At 41.4% G+C, this 17,578-nt stretch overlaps 1 protein-coding gene across 1 annotated transcript; it reads right to left on the reverse strand.

Moving 5' to 3' along the window:
- Positions 1-1,127: 1,127 nt before the first annotated feature.
- dok2 (docking protein 2) lies at positions 1,128-17,089 on the reverse strand. The gene is made up of 5 exons (XM_020476153.2): positions 16,905-17,089; positions 10,390-10,698; positions 9,587-9,698; positions 2,949-3,124; positions 1,128-2,544 (listed from the first exon to the last, which is right to left on the reverse strand). Exons 1-5 carry the CDS (start codon positions 16,962-16,964, stop codon positions 1,552-1,554), a joined length of 1,650 nt encoding a protein of 549 aa, XP_020331742.1. The 5' UTR covers positions 16,965-17,089; the 3' UTR covers positions 1,128-1,551.
- Positions 17,090-17,578: the final 489 nt, after the last annotated feature.

Here is a 17,578-nt window from a genome sequence, read left to right on the forward strand (position 1 = left end):
CCTGAAGGAGCTGCAAAGCTCCACAGGAGAGATTGGAGTATCTGTCCAAAGGACCACTTTAAGCCATACACTCCACAGAGCTGGGCTTTGAGGAAGAGTGGCCAGAAAAAGCCATTGCTTAAAGGAAAAATAAGGAAACACATTTGGTGTTCGCAAAAAGGCATGTGGGTGACTCCCCAAACATATGGAAGAAGGTACTCTGGTCAGATGATACTAAAATTGAGCTTTTTGGCCATCAAGGAAAATGCTATGTCTGGCGCAAACCCAACACCTCCCATCACCCCGAGAATACCCTCCCCCCAATGAAGCATGGTGGTGGCAGCATCATGCTGTGGGGATGTTTTTCATCGGCAGGGACTGGGGAACTGGTCAGAATTGAAGGAATGATAAATACAGGGAAATTCTTGAGGGAAACCTGTTTCAGTCTTCAAGAGATTTGAGACTGGGACGGAGATTCACCTTCCAGCGGGACAATGACCCTAAACATACTGCTAAAGCAACATTCGAGTGGTTTAAGGGGAAACATTTAAATGCATTGGAATGGCCTATTCAAAGCCTAGACCTCAATCCAGACTTAAAGATTGCTGTGCACCAGCGGAACCCATCCAACTTGAAGGAGCTGGAGCAGTTTTGCCTTGAAGAATGCGCAAAAATCCCAGAGGCTAGATGTGCCAAGCTTATAGAGACATACCCCAAGAGACTTGCAGCTGTAATTGATACAAAAGGTGGTTCTACAAAGTATTGACTTTGGGGGGGTGAATACTTATGCACCCTCAAGATTTCAGTTTTTTGTACTATTTCTTGTTTGTTTCACAATAAAAAATATGTTGCATCTTCAAAGTGGTAGGCATGTTGTTTAAATCAAGTGATATCAATTAAAATCCATTTTAATTCCAGGTTGTAAGGCAACAAAATAGGAAAAATGCCAAGGGGGTGAATACTTTCGCAAGCCACTGTACAATATACAGGATAATACAGGATTTCTCTGGGGAACATTGTACTTCTACCACATGAAAAGCATCAGGAAATACATTTCCAGAGATTCAAATAATGCAAATGTATTCCAGAACTTTTTACCCCTTACTAATTATATTTTTTAAATAGATGCTGAGCAGACAGATTCAGTATCAAAATCCATAGGACTTAAAGATCACATTTATTTTCAGATTTACAAGTCATGTAACTTTCTTATACAAAACATCCTGCTTCAAAGATTAAAAAGTACTTACAAAGAAAACTTGGAGTCAAGCTGTGTTGGTACCTCCTGCTGGCCAAAGACTGTACAACAGCATACAGTGTAAAACATATATATAAGTTGTTGTAGGTTATTGTAGTTATTGTGTATTCAAGGCCTTCACAGCAGAAATTGGGTATATGATAAACCACGATTAAAATAAAATATGTTGGGCATTGTGGTTTTATGAAGCATCAGGGAACAGTAGTCAACAAATCTTGAGAAATCCTCTGAATTCAGGTTTACAATGGGCTCACACAGTAATCCCAGATCTTTTCATGATGACATCTTTGATGTGGGCACCCTCTTTTTTCACATTAGTTAATTTTCACCCTCACGTTATCATACGGAGAGTTTTCCTCCTCTTCATGTTGGGGTGTATCCGGCGGAAAAGCTCTCTTAGGTGGCTTGGGGACAGCGTAGTCGTCAACGTGAGGGTTGTATGGATACTCGTGGCCATTGGGGTCAACTATGGTGCCCATGATTTTCCATGCCTGACCTCTGACCTCCTCGGGGTCATCGTAAACAGAGGTGGGGCAGTTGGGCTCCAAAGCTATAGCTGCAGCACAGCCCTCCGGTTCATCATAGATGTGCTCTGCCTTCGTGTATCTGACTTTAGTGCCCTCAGACCTACTTAGGCCTGATCGGATGGCCAACTCATCAATGCTGTCATAGAGGGGATCTGGAGCATCATCCCCCTGGCAGCCTGACCTCTCACAGCCTTGCGGCTCCATCCCCAGGGGGAGGTGGACACTAAGCAGCATGTCTGCCATCAGGTTCTTGGCAATGGTGTCAAAGGGGAGAGAGTAGTCTGAGTCCTTTGAGGAGTGGTTGGGTCCAGCGCTGAGGCTGAGGGAGGGCTTATCCTCCTGCTGCCTCCTCTCCCGAGGCATGTTGATCTCAGAGTAGGTCTGACTCTCGCTGTTCATCAGAGGGCAGCTGGAGATGTTCTTCACCTGGTTCTTGCAGGGAATGCCTCTGGTGTCCAGTGTCAGGCTCTTGACCCCGGTGAGGAGTTTCTCCATGGGGGGCTCCAATTTGGCCTGGGGGAGGTGTGGGGGAGACGATCCGTCCCTCTGCAGGGCTTCATTGACGATGCTGTAAACACCCAGCTCCCCTGCTGGCAGGAGCTTGGGCCCAGGGTCCATCTCCTGGCCTCCTGAGGCCTGTCGGAGGGGTAGGCCTGCACTCCTCTGGAGGTTGATGGCTGACTCCAGGGCATGGAACAGCATGTTGCCCTGTTTGGTGTCAAACTCAAAGCTACCTTCGCCAGAGTCACATCTGCGACCCGCTTCAAAGGAAAATGTCACCTGTAAAGACATTTGTGTGAGATTGGTTAAAACTTCACTCTGAAGGAAAGTTTCTTACATATAATTATCAGCTATTCACTCATAGGGAGAAACCTCGTTGTGCTTTATTTAAAGACTGTACTGTATTTGGGTCACCTTTCTTTAACACTAAAATAATTGTCTAGGGTTGCAAAAATTGGCCAAAATTCCCAGAAGTCCCAGTAAGATGATTAGTGAAATCAGGAGGGAAAAAGCGAGATATCCAGGAATCCCCCAACAAGGATTTCTTGAAAACCTTGGAATACTGGCAAAGTTACCGGAATTTTACAACCCTATCCTCAACCATTCCAAGAGAGATTTGTTGAGATTTTAGATGTTGTTGTGATTACTGGGCTTTTGTAGTTGACAGTTAATGAGAAGGTCACCTTGTCCCGTCCGAACCTCCGGAGGTAGCGGTAGGGCCAGGTGAAAAGAACCTCTCCTGACTTGGGCTCTTTGAGGAGGAGGCTGTCGAAGTCTGTCCGTAGAACATAGGGGCCTCTCAGCTTGCAGCGCTCTGCTGCCTCCGTCCTCCTCACCACCACCCTGAACTCCTTCAATGCTGGGAAACAGACAACAGACAGACAGGATGTAACAGACAGACAGTCTGGGAAACAGACAGACACTCTCCTCTAACTCAACGCAAACAGTATCACACTGACTCAAATTGCAGTGTCCTTATTACACATGGATTTTTACACCTAGTGATAAAAGTATGTAAACCCATATACAGTTTTTATAGTATTTATCAAAAGTGATATTGCATTGTGTTTGGTTGCCATGAAACCAAATATCAACATATGAAGGAGTTGTATATTTTGCTTGAATAGTTCAATCTGTGCCACTGACTTGTCTGGCTTTAATTCCAATGTGTCTACAAATTAATAATTGATATGTTCAGTGATGTAGTGGTAAAAAATTCACTGAACGCCAGTGCAGGGAAAAAAGTCACTCTTCCTATACTTTAAATGTATTTGTCTGCAAATTGTGGGTAAACTTGGCAAAAAAAACAGGAGTAAACTGTGCTTACTTGCATTTGCCCTCCACTACACTACTGGATTTGTTGGATCACGTCTCCATCTCAAACAAAAATCTAAGTTAAAGAATAGGACTAAATCAAATCAAGCTTTAAATGCACTTTAAATGAAGTTTGATTTGATTTAGTCCTATTCTTTGACTTACATTCTTGGTTGATGGAGATGTGAATCCAACATACAAATGATTAGTTTATACAAACTGTTCTTCAAATGTTGATATTTGGTTGCGTTGACATTATATACAAAGTTTGTCTATGTTGGAATTTGGTTACCATGATGACATATAGTGCCTTCAGAAAGTATTCATACCCCTTGACCCGTTGAGATCTTGTATCACTGGCCTACACACAATACCCCATTATGTCAAAGTGGAATTACGTTTTAAGACATTTTTACAAATTAATACAAGCTGTAATGTCTTGAGTCAGTAAGTATTCAACCTATTTGTTATGCCAAGCCTACATAAATTCAGGAGTAAAAATGTGTTTAGCAAGTCCCATAATACATTCGACTCACTCTGTGTGCGATAACAGTGCTTAACATGATTTTTGAAAGACTACCTCATCTCTGTACCTCACACATACAATTATCTGTAAGTTCCCTCAATTTGAGCAGTGCATTTCAAACAAAGATTCAACCACAAAAGACCAGAGAGGTTTTCCAATGCCTTCCAAAGAAAGGTACCTATTGGTAGATGGGTAATAAAAATAAAAAATCCGACATTGAATATTTCTTTGAGCATGGTGAAGTTATGAATTATACTTTGGAGGGTGTATCAATACATCCAGGCACTACAAATATACAGGCATCCTTCCTAACTCAGTTGCCAGACAGGAAGTAAACCACTCAGGGATTTCACCATGAGGCCAATGGTGACTTTAAAACAGTTAGAGAGTTTAATGGTTGTGATAGGAGCAAACTGAGAATGGATTAACAACATTGTAGTTACTCCACAATACTAACCTAAATGACAGAGTGAAAAGAAGGATGCCTGAACAATTTTTTGATATTGTTTTTATTAACATGCATCCTGTTTGCAAGAAGGCAATAAAGTCAAACTGCAAAAAAATGTGGCGAAGAAATTAGCTTTATGTCCTGAATACAAAGTGTTATGTTTGGGGCAAATCCAACACAACACATCACTGAGTACCACACTTCATATTTCCAAGCATGGTGGTGGCTGCATCATGTTATGGGTATGCTTGTCATCAGCAAGGACTAGGGATTTTTTTGGGGGGGATAAAAGAAAACGGAATAGAGCTAAGCAGGAAAACCTGGTTCAGTCTACATTCCAACAGACACTGGGAGAAGATTTCCCCTTTCAGTAGGACAGTAAGCTAAAACACAAGGCCAAATATACACTGGAGTTGCTTAGCAAGATGACACGGAATGTTCCTGAGTGGCCTAGTTACAGTTTTGACTTAATTCGGCTTGAAAATCTATGGCAAGACTTGAAAATGGCTGTCTAGCAATGATCAACAACCAACTTGACAGAACGTGAAGAATGTTTTGCAAATATTGTACAATCCAGGTGTGCAAAGCTCTTAGAGACTTACCCAGAAAGACTCATCAGCTGTAATCGCTGCCAACGGTGATTCTAACATGTATTGTATTGAAGTTTGCAATTTGAAATGTTCTAAAAACATGTTTTCACATTGTCATTATGGCGTATTGTGTGTTGATGGATGACAAAAAAAATCTATTTAATCAATTTTGAATTCAGACTCTAACACAATATATGTTGACAAACACAATATGTTGACAAATTATGTTGAAACAACATTGATTCAACCAGTTTGTGCCGAGTGGGCAGTGTCCAAAAAATGGGTCTACATTGAAGATTGTGGGTCGTCCAGCAGGACAACAACCCCAAACACACATAAAAAAGCAGCCAGAAGTTAAAAAGAAGTGCTCGACTGTTCTGGAGTGGCCAGCGAAGAGTCCAGATCTGAATCACATATAAAAGCTATAACGAGATCTGAAAACAGCAGTTGGTGGAGGGCATCCCCCAAATTTTGAAGAATTAGAGCAGTTTGCTGTTAAGAAGTGGGGCAAATTGTCAGTATACGGTGCAGCAAGCTCATTGATGGTTACAAGAAGTGTTTGTCTGCAGTTATCTTGGTCAAAGGCTGCACAACCAAGTACTAGCCCGGGAATGGCAATAATTTTGTCCATGCCATTTGTCTTTATTTTCTCAATCAAAAATGTAAACTTAAGTTTCCAGAAATGTAATTGGTTCTTCAATGTTGAAAATCTAATAACAGGTTTTATAACATTTTTAAAAACGTTTTTTTTCCGAAGAAATAGTTAATTATTTTTTTAAAGTGCAAGTGTGACAATATATTTGGCCGCAACTGTACAGTGCAGAGTTAAACAACACCAGACTCTCTGTCAGGTCCTAGCATATTGTACTGCAGGCTAACTGATTTCCCCCCAAATTCCAGTTGTAAAGTGATCATTCCAGTGCTGGACCCCCTCCCCACTGCTACTGTGGTTCCCATTATGAACGAAACAAGCCAAGTTACAGTCGGTGCAATGAACATAAGCTATGGGGGAGAGCACTGCACTTTGTCAGTTGCTCTGTGGGAGGGAGATCAAATCCCAGTCACAGCCAGAGGCATATTACTCCTGTTTTCCATTCACTTGGATTACAGTCTTTAAGTGAGAGAAAAGTGGAATGCATTCTCATTACCAATCCTAGACCTACACAGTGCCATGTATTTAGAATGTAACTTTGGCCTGAATGCCAAGCGTCACATCTGTAGGAAACCTGGCATCATCCCTACAGTGAAGCATGGTGGTGGCAGCATCATACATCATGCTTTGTCATTATGGGGTATTGTGAGAAGAAAAAAAATTTAAAATCATTTTTAGAATAAGGCTGTAACCTAACAAAATGTGGAAAAATTCAAGGGGTCTGAATATTTTCTGAAGGTGCTGTACGTACATTTTCCAAATCTCTATGTAATGGGAGTTTGAATATACTGTAGATCAGACTCACAATGTGTTAGCATGGTTTCAAAGAAAATACTTTCCACTCATGGATGAAAAGGATGAAAACCGACACTTGTGAAAACCTGTCACATCCATCACTACCCCTTCCCTTTAGGGTGCCTTCAAACCAAAATGCATGAAACACCCCAGCTAGCACAGTGGCTCGGCTGAGAGTCAAATGTCATGTGGCCCGAGTCTGGGCCCGAGTATTACTTATTACTCATGTGGCCTGAGTATTACTTATGGCTAGGATGCGAGGATTGAGCTCGGGACGATTCCGGTGTGAGTTATCTGGCCCAAATGTATAACTTGGGGCTCCGGACGATTAGGGCTACTCTCTGGCAGATGATTACATATGCTTTATATAATTAACATTTTATGATTTATTTTTCCATATTTTGTCATTGTTGCTGTGTCCCATCGCACTGTAGCGACTCCTGTGGCGGGCCAGGAGCATGCACACTGACACGTTCACCAAGTGTATGGTGTTTCCTTCAACACAAAATGTTTTTTTGTGTGGATGGGTATATTTGTATGTATAAAATGAATAATAGTAATATTTAAAATGACTAAATCGGGTAATTTTGTATACATTTATTTAAATTAGCATCGGGACGCTTCTGGGGGGATTCTGGTAAGATGCCAGCAAATTCGTCTGAATACCGGTAGACGGACACGGCCCGATGTACTTGGGCAGATTCTGGGCAGTCATTTATTTTGATTCCTGGCCGAGTCCGACACCCGATTCTGGGCCGATTCAATCAGTTCTGGCCCCCCAGAAGAGGGCCGCTTCTGGGCCGATTCCTCATTGCTAGCTGGGACATGTCAAACGCAGCGGTTTAGTAGGGTGGGGAGAAATAGTTAGCAAGAAACGGTGTTCTACATTTTTAATTGGTTGTGACGGACATATCTTGGCAACTTTTCTGATTGACAGCACACCACAACCCTAGGCCCTCCCCCAACGCACTGCTCCCATTGAAAACCATTGGGTTGCTGCATTTTTTTACAGATCCGTTTGTCATGTTTTGAAAGCACCCTTGACTGAGCTGGATCTTCACTGTAGTGCCTTTGAGCAGCACCTGAGAGAGAGACTCTGTAACAGAGCTGAGCAGAGCAGCATGTTTGTAAAATATGTCTTAGTAAGCCACAGATACATTGCTGCACTGAGTAGAGGATGTTTCGTTGAAAAGATGCACTGGCTTGTAACCTCTCAGGACTTCCTCAACCAACAAAAAGAGAGAAGGGCCTATTGACTTCCTGTTACATCCAAGCCCTATCTGACAGAAATACCCTGTTCTTAAAATAAACTCGCTGACTTCTCTATACAGTAGCTCAGCTCCACCTCTTTGCCACTGGTGGATGAGCCTAAACCACTAAACCAGTTTCTCAACCGAATTTATTTTAAAAAAAATGTTCCGTTCTACATTGCCTTCAGGTCATGTGATACTTTGCAGTCTGTCTGTAGGTCTATTTGGAGGCACATTGAACTAAGCGTGGCCCTGTAAAATGCTATGGATAAGTGTTTTGGTTTTTGGGTTAATATCTTCCCAGGTGCTTGTTTCAGAAGGTTGAGGTTGAGGAGTTGCTTCCTCTGCCTGGTGCACCACATGCATTTGCTGTTTGTTTATGAGAGGCATGGGATTGCATGACTGAAAATGGCACATGAAATAAAAAAACAGAGAATTCAGGATGGATGACTACACAGTCACTGCAGACATTTCAACTCAAGGTGCCATGACTACTACATATATTGTGTAATGCTGATAGAATTATTTTGGGAAGCCCAAGCACTAATTTCACATTATACAACTACTCTTGCTTTGGCTCATACAGTATCTGGCTACGATCAGCTCAGTGGAGATATTCATATTCATATCACACACAGAGATCCTGTTACATTTTTGTAATCCAACAGTAAATACCATAAACAATCTGAATCAGAGTGTGTGTTTTACCCTCAGAACGATACACTGGCTGCAGGCCTGTCAGCTGAAAGTTGCATGCTGAAGTTGTTAAGCTTGTGATCTCAAACGCAGGCTCTGGTTTACCTCACATGCATCTACTAATAATTGACCGCACATAGGTTACAGCCCCTCAGAAATAGACATACTGGTATACTTAACTCAAATCACTGCCACAATGCCTTAGCTATTACGATGTTGCTGCTAAGGACACATCTTGTTCTAGTTTTTATCAATAAGGAACTGACAGTTGTAGACAAGAATATCCAAGATCCAGGATGAGAAAAACATAGCTAAAAACTAGACCCAGATTAAGTCTCCATTGAATCTCCATTGAAATAGCTTTTTAGTCCAGGGCTTCTATTCACCTATGTCTGAGAAATCAGCCCTAAATGTTGTTGGTTGAAAGGATGTGATATTTAACATGTGATATTTATCATGTCAAAAGTCAGTGCCTCATTGTACTTTTAAGACATGGAGAGAACAGAAACAGTAGAGAACAGGATGTAACTCTTCTGACTGATAAGTAAGTGGTCAATGTGCAAACATGCGGACACTGGTGGTGCAATGCTCATCAACCACAAGACAGGAAAATATGTCACAATTTTCCACTATGTATAACAGTCAAAATAAGACAGAGATGTACACAATGTGTCTGTGTGTAAGAGGCCACAGAAAATGTATTACAAAATGCAGTTTGGTTTTATATTATATATTGACATTTATATTTTATTTTATTTTATATACTGTATAGTCAAGTTATTTGAACATTTACCTCAAATGGAAAATATAAAGAAGCACTTCCTTTATTCAAATTAATCTGAAGTCCTGTTACTGTAATGCTCCAATGTATACACCCCAATATGACTTACTTATTTAAAGCCCTAGGTTCCTCAACTTGAGCTCTGTATACACTCCAGTATACACTCCAGTAACTGATCAGTGTAGTGATGAGTTGAGTCACGTCAGGCACCTTGTCTTGCTATATAAAATTATTTTGTTTTCCTTCATGGGGTAAATAGGAAGACTTACCACTGTCTCTTCTGCTGTACAGAGAGTTGTCCTCCATCCCCATTTCTGCAGCATCTTCCTTTGACCGCTGCATACTGTTACGTTTCATCCCTCCTTTCTCACCCCAGTTCATCTGCATTGGTCAAATATACCATCATAAACATACTGTGAACGTCAACATTTCCAAATATTGTATTGTTGGTTGTGCTTGTGCGTAATAATAACAGTGTTCCCTTGTGTACTTAGCAGTGTTCACTTGTGTACTAAGCACTAGATCTGTACCTGCTGTTTCACCAGTGTTAGTTGGATGATGGATAATGCGGGCTAGCTACTGCTTTGGCACTGTTTTTTTTCCTCCTGAATTGTATTTTGCTAATACAAAGCATATAAGGGAGAGACTGTTAACTAAGTTCAAAACACAAGCTGAGTGAGCCATTACTCTTCAACAGTCAGCTAAAAACAGCTAAAATTAGTGGGTTTCTTTGGTAAACCCTGCTACTGTTTTTCATCACATGATGGTAGTGTCAACTCTCAGAAGTCAGTGTGTAACAGAGTATTTTTTTCTGTATAGCGTGACAGTTTTGAGTTCCTGAGTTATCTGCTTGCTTTTCAAAAATATTTTGAAGTGTAATGTCATATCTGTTGTCATAAGTGTAATGTCATATATTGCTGTATGTATGTTTACAGTATATCAGTTATGATTTAGGTCCCCAGCCCTATGTTGAACTGTACATGAACTGGACATGCAGCATCATATAAAGTGCGAACCCTCTACTTTTAAGCAGAATCAAACCTGACAAAACAAGGGATCTGACTGAACGTACAGGGAATGCAATTTCGCACAGTTTCTGTGTCCAGTCGTCCAGCTCGACCATCTCCACAGCAAACACAAAAAGTTTGTCTGCAGTCTCCACATGGAACTGGCCACAGTCTTTCGGGGAGCCCTCCATGTCCACTTCTGACACCCGGATACAGTCGCTTAGCTTGATCACCTTCTTGCTCTCCTGCTGCTTGCGGAGGTTTTTGTCTGATTTCTCCAGGGTGCTCGCACCATCTTTGCATTCAAAGAACTCCAAGCGTGAGATGGAGCAGGTACTCTCCCTGTACAGGATCGACCAGACCTTTTTCCATTTCTGTAGGGGAGTAGACAAAGCATGGGGTCAGACAGCAACAGAGGCACAGAAGGCCAATATTCATATTTTAAGGGATGTCTCTGCTTGTTTCATGAGGCTACTGGTAAGCCCTATTACTTGTTTCACTTCCTATAGCCTGGAATAGGTTTGACAGTATCCAACTGGTTCAGCAGGTGAAAAGAGGAAGATAAAGTGAATCCATTGTCAACACTGCTCTTCATATGGCATTGCTCAATACTGTCGAGGGGAATAACTTGGATGCTTTGCTCTGTGAAGTTCCTTTTAAAAAACGAAATATTTTGCAATTACGGGTTTGGGTTTTGCAGATTGGTTGCTACTGCTGCTATTGCACCATTAAAACAAAACCCTCTATGAGGGATTTCGAGACTGGTCTGAGACCCGCAATACTACTCCTGGAGCAAATACAAACACATCAGGAAAGTCTAGCCTGACAGGAAATTGACCTTAACTATAGGTTATTCCCCCTGGTTTAACTAAACAAAGACTCCTTAATCTACATAAGTCTCTGGTACTGAACTATGGAACTCTTTAGCTGTACCACATAAAAGTTATTGGTTGCCGTTTGCCTTTATAACTGGATAAATACCGCTGGTGATGCCAACAGACGACTATCTCAAATCAAAACGTGTCGTGAGGGGATTGAAAACAGTGAAAAAAGAAATAGGTGTGTAAAAGAGAGAGATAGTAATTGCATCTTTTTGTATTACTCTGCCATGGAGAAATGAATGTCATTGTTGTAGGGGCTTTGGATAAATGCCGAAAATAAGGTCTGTGGTAAAGACAGGCTTAGGAGATCTTATACGTTTTGTTCTGAGATCATTTTCATCAGCTAATGTAACTTTTTGTGAATTTTGAAGCATTTCTGTCAATTAAAAAAAGAACATAAAGCCTTCATAATTCATAAAGGTCATGTTAAATTGCTGAAATTATCTCATAAAACAAAACGTATAAGATCTCCTCAGCCTGTGTTAACCTCAGATCTTATTTTCGGCGTTTATCACAAAACCCTATTCTTTCCCTATTAATTTTCACCATAGGGATGACTGAACGAACCAGAGTTAACTCATTTCCGAGTTCTTGGACTACAAGCTGGCAAAGTCTGGATAACACAGCAGGGTATTTAACACTCTCTCTTCAGTCATGTGTGGCAACATCATTATACTGTCTTTCTTGATGAGCGTTAGCTATATTGTACAAAAAAATCAAGTTGATTCAAAGTATTATTATTAAGTAACTGGTTCCACAGCCATATTTTTATTTACTCAACTTTACTCAAGTGTTACCTGATCTAGAAAATTATTGTTGGCCTAAAATTCAGTCAAATTAAAACTGCAGTTGAAGTCGGACGTTTACAAACACTTAGGATAGAGTCATTAAAACTCATTTTTCAACCACTCCACAAATTTATTGTTAACAAAATAGAGTTTTGGAAAGTTGGTTAGGACATCTACTTTGTGCATGACACAAGTAATTTTTCCAACAATTGTTTACAGACAGATTATTTAAGTTATAATTCAGTTTACCACAATTCCAGTGGGTCAGAAGTTCACATACACTAAATTGACTGTGCCTTTAAACAGCTTGGAAAATTCCAGAAAATTATGTCATGGCATTAGAAGCTTCAATTTGAGTCAATTGGAGGTGTATTTGTGGATGTATTTCAAGGCCTAACTTCAAACTCAGTGCCTCTTTGCTTGACATCATGGGAAAATCAAAAGAAATCAGCCAAGACATCAGAAAAAAATGGTAGACCTCCACAAGCCCGGTCATCCTTGGGAGCAATTTCCAAACGCCTGAAGGTACCATGTTCATCTGTACAAACAAGAGTACACAAGTATAAACACCATGGGACCATGCAGCCGTCACACCGTTCAGGAAGGAGACGTGTTCTGTCTCCTAGAGATGAACGTACTTTGGTGCGAAAAGTGCAAATCAATCCCAGAACAACAGCAAAGGACCTTGTGAAGATGCTGGAGGAAACAGGTACAAAAGTAGCTACATCTACAGTAAAACAAGTCCTATTTCGACATAACCTGAAAGGCCGCTCAGCAAGGAAGAAGCCACTGCTCCAAAACCGCCATAAAAAAAGACAGACTACGGTTTGCAACTGCACATGGGGACAAAGATCGTACGTTTTGGAGAAATGTCCTCTGGTCTGATGAAACAAAAATAGAACTGTTTGGTCATAATGACCATCGTTGTGTTTTGAGGAAAAAGGGGGAGGCTTGCAAGCCGAAGAACACCATCCCAACCGTGAAGCACTGGGGTGGCAACATCATGTTGTGGGGCTGCTTTGCTGCAGGAGGGACTGGTGCACTTCACAAAATAGATGGCATCATGAGGGAGAAAAATTATGTGGATACATTGTATCAAGACATCAGTCAGGAAGTTAAAGCTTGGTCACAAATGGGTCTTCCAAATGGACAATGACCCCAAGCATACTTACAAAGTTGTGGCAAAATGGCTTAAGGACATCAATGTCAAGGTATTGGGGGGGCCATCACAAAGCCCTGACCTCATTCCTATAGAAAATTTGTGGGCAGAACTGAAAAAGCGTGTGCGAGCAAGGAGGCCTACAAACCTGACTCAGTTAAACCAGTGTCAGGAGGAATGGGACAAAATTAACCCAACTTATTGTGGGAAGCTTGTGGAAGGCTACCTGAAATGTTTGACCCAAGTTAAACAATTTAAAAGGCAATGCTACCAAATGCTAATTTATTTGATTGATAGATTTTTTATTTAACTTCATTTAACTAGGTAGGCCAGTTGAGAACAAGTTCTCATTTACAACTGCGACCTTGCCAATATAAAGCAAAGCAGTGCGACACAAACAACAACACAGAGTTACACATGGAAAAAAACAAACGTACAGTCAATAACACAATAGAAAAAGTCTATGTACAGTGTGTGCAAATGGCGTGAGGAGGTAAGGCAATAAATAGGCCATAGTAGCAATGTAATTACAATTTAGAAATGAACCCTGGAGTGATAGATGTGCAGATGATGATGTGCAGATGATGAAGTAGAAATACTGGTGTGCGGAAGAGCAAAAAAGTTAATAAAAATAACAATATGGGGATGAGGTAAGTAGATTGGATGGGCTATTTATAGATGGTCTGTGTACAGCAGTAGCGATCGGTAAGCTGCTCAGATAGCTGATGCTTAAAGTTAGTGAGGGAGGTATAAGTTTCCAACTTCAGCGATTTTTGAAATTCGTTCCAGTCATTGGCAGCAGAGAACTGGAAGGAATGGCGGCCAAAGAGTTGTTGTCTTTGGGGATGACCAGTGAGAAATACCAGCTGGAGCGCGTGCTAAGGGCGTGTGTTGTTATGGTGACCAGTGAGCTGAGGTAAGGCAGAGCTTTACCTAGCAATGACTTATAGATGACCTGGAGCCAATGGGTCTGGCGACGCATATGTAGCGAGGGCCAGCCTACGAGAGGATACAGGTCGCAGTGGTGGGTTGTATATTGGGCTTAGTGACAAGACGGATGGCACTGTGATAGACTGTGCCATCTACTCAGTTTGCTGAGTAGAGTGTTGGAGGCTATTTTGTAAATGACATTGCTGAAGTCGAGGATCGGAAGGACAGTCAGTTTTACGAGGGTATGTTTGGCAGCGTGAGGGAAGGAGGATTTGTTTTGCAAAATAGGAAGCTGATTCTTTAATTTTGGATTGGAGATGTTTAATATGAGTCTGGAAAGAGAGTTTACAGTCTAGCCAGACACCTAGGTATTTGTAGTTGTCCACATATTCTATGTCAGAACCGTCCAGAGTAGTGATGCTAGTAGGGCGGGAGGGTGCAGGCAGCGATCGGTTGAAAAGCATGCATTTAGTTTTACTAGTTTTTAAGAGCAGTTTGAGGCTACAATAGGAGTGTTGTATGGCATTGAAGCTCATTTGGAGGTTTGTTAACACAGTGTCCAAAGAAGAGCCAGAAGTATACAGAATGGTGTTGTCTGCATAGAGGTGGATCAGGGAATCACCTGCAGCAAGAGCGACATCGTTGATAAATACAAAGAAAAGAGTCGGCCCGAGAATTGAACCCTGTGGCACCCCCATAGAGACTGCCAGAGGTCCGGACAACAGGCCCTCCAATTTGACACACTGAACTCTATCTGAGAAGTAGTTGGTGAACCAGACGAGGCAGTTATTTGAGAAACCAAGGCTGTTGAGTCTGCCGATAAGAATATGGTGATTGACAGAGTCGAAAGCCTTGGCCAGGTCGATGAAGATGGCTGCACAGTATAGTGTTTTATAATTGGCAGTTATGATATCGTTTAGTACCTTGAGCGTGGCTGAGGTGCACCCGTGACCAGCTCAGAAACCAGATTGCACAGCCCGGAGAAGGTACGGTGGGATACGAAATGGTCAGTGATCTGTTTGTTACCTTGGCTTTCGAAGACTTTAGAAAGGCTGGGCAGGATGGATGTAGGTCTACAATGGTTTGGGTCTAGAGTGTCACCCCCTTCGAAGAGGGGGATGACCGCGGGCATCTTTCCAATCTTTAGGGATCTCGGACGATACGAAAAAGAGGTTGAACAGACTGGTCATAGGGGATGCAACACTGGCGCCGGATAATTTTAGAAATAGAGGGTCTAGATTGTCTAACCCAGCTGATTTGTACAGGTCCACGTTTTGCAGCTCTTTCAGAACACCTGCTATCTGGATTTGGGTGAAGGAGAAGCTGGGAAGGCTTGGGCAAGTAGCTGCGGGGGGTGCGGAGCTGTTGGCTGGGGTTGGGGTAGCCAGGAGGAAAGCATGGCCAGCCGTAAAGAAATGCTTGTTTTTATTCTCGATTATCGTGGATTTATCAGTGGTGATAGTGTTTCCTAGCCTCAGTGCAGTGGGCAGCTGGGAGGAGGTGCTCTTATTTTCCATGGACTTTACAGTGTCCCAAAACTTTTTGGAATTAGGATACAGGATGCAAATTTCTGCTTGAAAAAGCTAGCCTTTGCTTTCCTAACTGACTGCGTGTATTGGTTCCTGACTTCCCTGAAAAGTTGCATATCGCGGGGACTATTCGATGCTAGTGCTGTCCGCCACAGAATGTTTTTGTGCTGGTCGAGGGCAGTCAGATCTGGAGTGAACCAAGGGAGTGTATGTAAACTTCTGACCCACTGGGAATGTGATGAAAGAAATAAAAGCTGAAATAAATCATTCTCTCTACTATTATTCTGACATTTCACCTTCTTAAAATAAAGTGGTGATCGTAACTGACCAAAAACAGGGTATTTTTACTAGGATTAAATGTCAGGAATTGTGAAAAACTGAGTTTAAATGTATTCGGCTAAGGTGTATGTAAACTTCCGACTTCAACTGTATGTGTTTGCTCAACTTGTCTCATATGTTCATTCAACTATAAATTATTATTTTGGCATCAAAACTAAAAAAGGCTGTGCAACTGGTTACACACACACACACACACACACAATGCTTTTAACTTTCACATTGTACATACTTTGACATACATGATTACATTGTGCATACTCAATTATATAGTAATTATTTTATTAAAAATGTCCTAACCTGGGATTTGAACTCACATGGCATTTAGATCTTCCTGCTACGCCACCATGTCTGTCAATTATCAGTTCATCTGACTATTCTCTCATCATTGTTTTGATTTATTTATTTCAGCAATTTTGGGGTTTTCTGTATAGTTGTCTAATTTTGGTGGGGCATTTTACTCTGTTTTAATGTTAAAAACACTGTGTTTGTATAGCTAATTCCACAGCTTTTTTTTTAGGTTAGACGCACAAATAATAATTTGTAGTTTAATGAACATATGAGGCAATTTGAGCAAACATAAATTTAAGTTGGCTGAATTTTTGCCTACTTTTTGTCAAGTTTGGGCCAACTATTTTTTTGTTCAGGTAACACTCGGACCAAAAAGTGGAGTAAACCAAAAAAAGGCTGTGGAACCATTTACTAAATAATAATTACTTGAAACAACAATATTTTTTGTTTTACAGTGTAGATGATTTCACAACCTTGATCAATTAGCAGCTGTTTCTTACATGATAACAATACCACTATTAGATTGATGGATGACTCATGCTCATGATATCGAGAAGGCAGAAGCCATTGAGTTTATGTGTGTGAGTAAACAACACATATTAATAGTGTGTTCAGGCCACACAGACTCTGAGGAGAGTGCTACAAAGGAGCTGTGGCAGATCTTACCTTGCCAAACCTATGTTGCTGTAAGTAGAGCATTCCTTTCTTCCTGATGTCCTCCTCCATGGTGTACCAGCTCTGTTGCCCCTACTCCTCTCCACTTTTATCTCTCTGTTCAACACGACGCCCTGCTTGTGGTATTTATCTACAAATGACGCAAACACCTCAAGTTCCCTGTCATGTTGACTTCCTGTATGCGCAGCTGCATCACAGAACACAGCAGTTCAGTACTAAAACACTGTGTGTGTGGTACATTTTTGTCATTTAGCAGACGCTCTTGTCCAGAGCGACTTAAAGGAGCAATTAGAGTTAACTGTCTTGCTCATGGGCACATCAACGATTTTTCACCTAGTCGGGGATTTGAAAAAGCAACCTTCGATTACTGGCCCAACTCTTTTAACCACTAGGCTACCTGCCACCCTGTGTGTGTGTGTGTGTGTGTGTGTGTGTGTGTGTGTGTGTGTGTGTGTGTGTGTGTGTGTGTGTGTGTGTGTGTGTGTGTGTGTGTGTGTGTGTGTGTGTGTGTGTGTGTGTGTGTGTGTGTGTGTGTGGCCTTTTGGTGTGTGAACCTCTTGTTTCTCAATCACAAGAGGCGCAATTGTTTTGAATGTTACATATTACACGTTTTGCATGTTCCATAAAAACAATAAAGAGTATGATAAATGTACAAGTGTCACCAT

The sequence above is a fragment of the Oncorhynchus kisutch genome, linkage group LG3, assembly GCF_002021735.2.
Source record: "Oncorhynchus kisutch isolate 150728-3 linkage group LG3, Okis_V2, whole genome shotgun sequence".
NCBI lineage: Eukaryota > Metazoa > Chordata > Actinopteri > Salmoniformes > Salmonidae > Oncorhynchus > Oncorhynchus kisutch.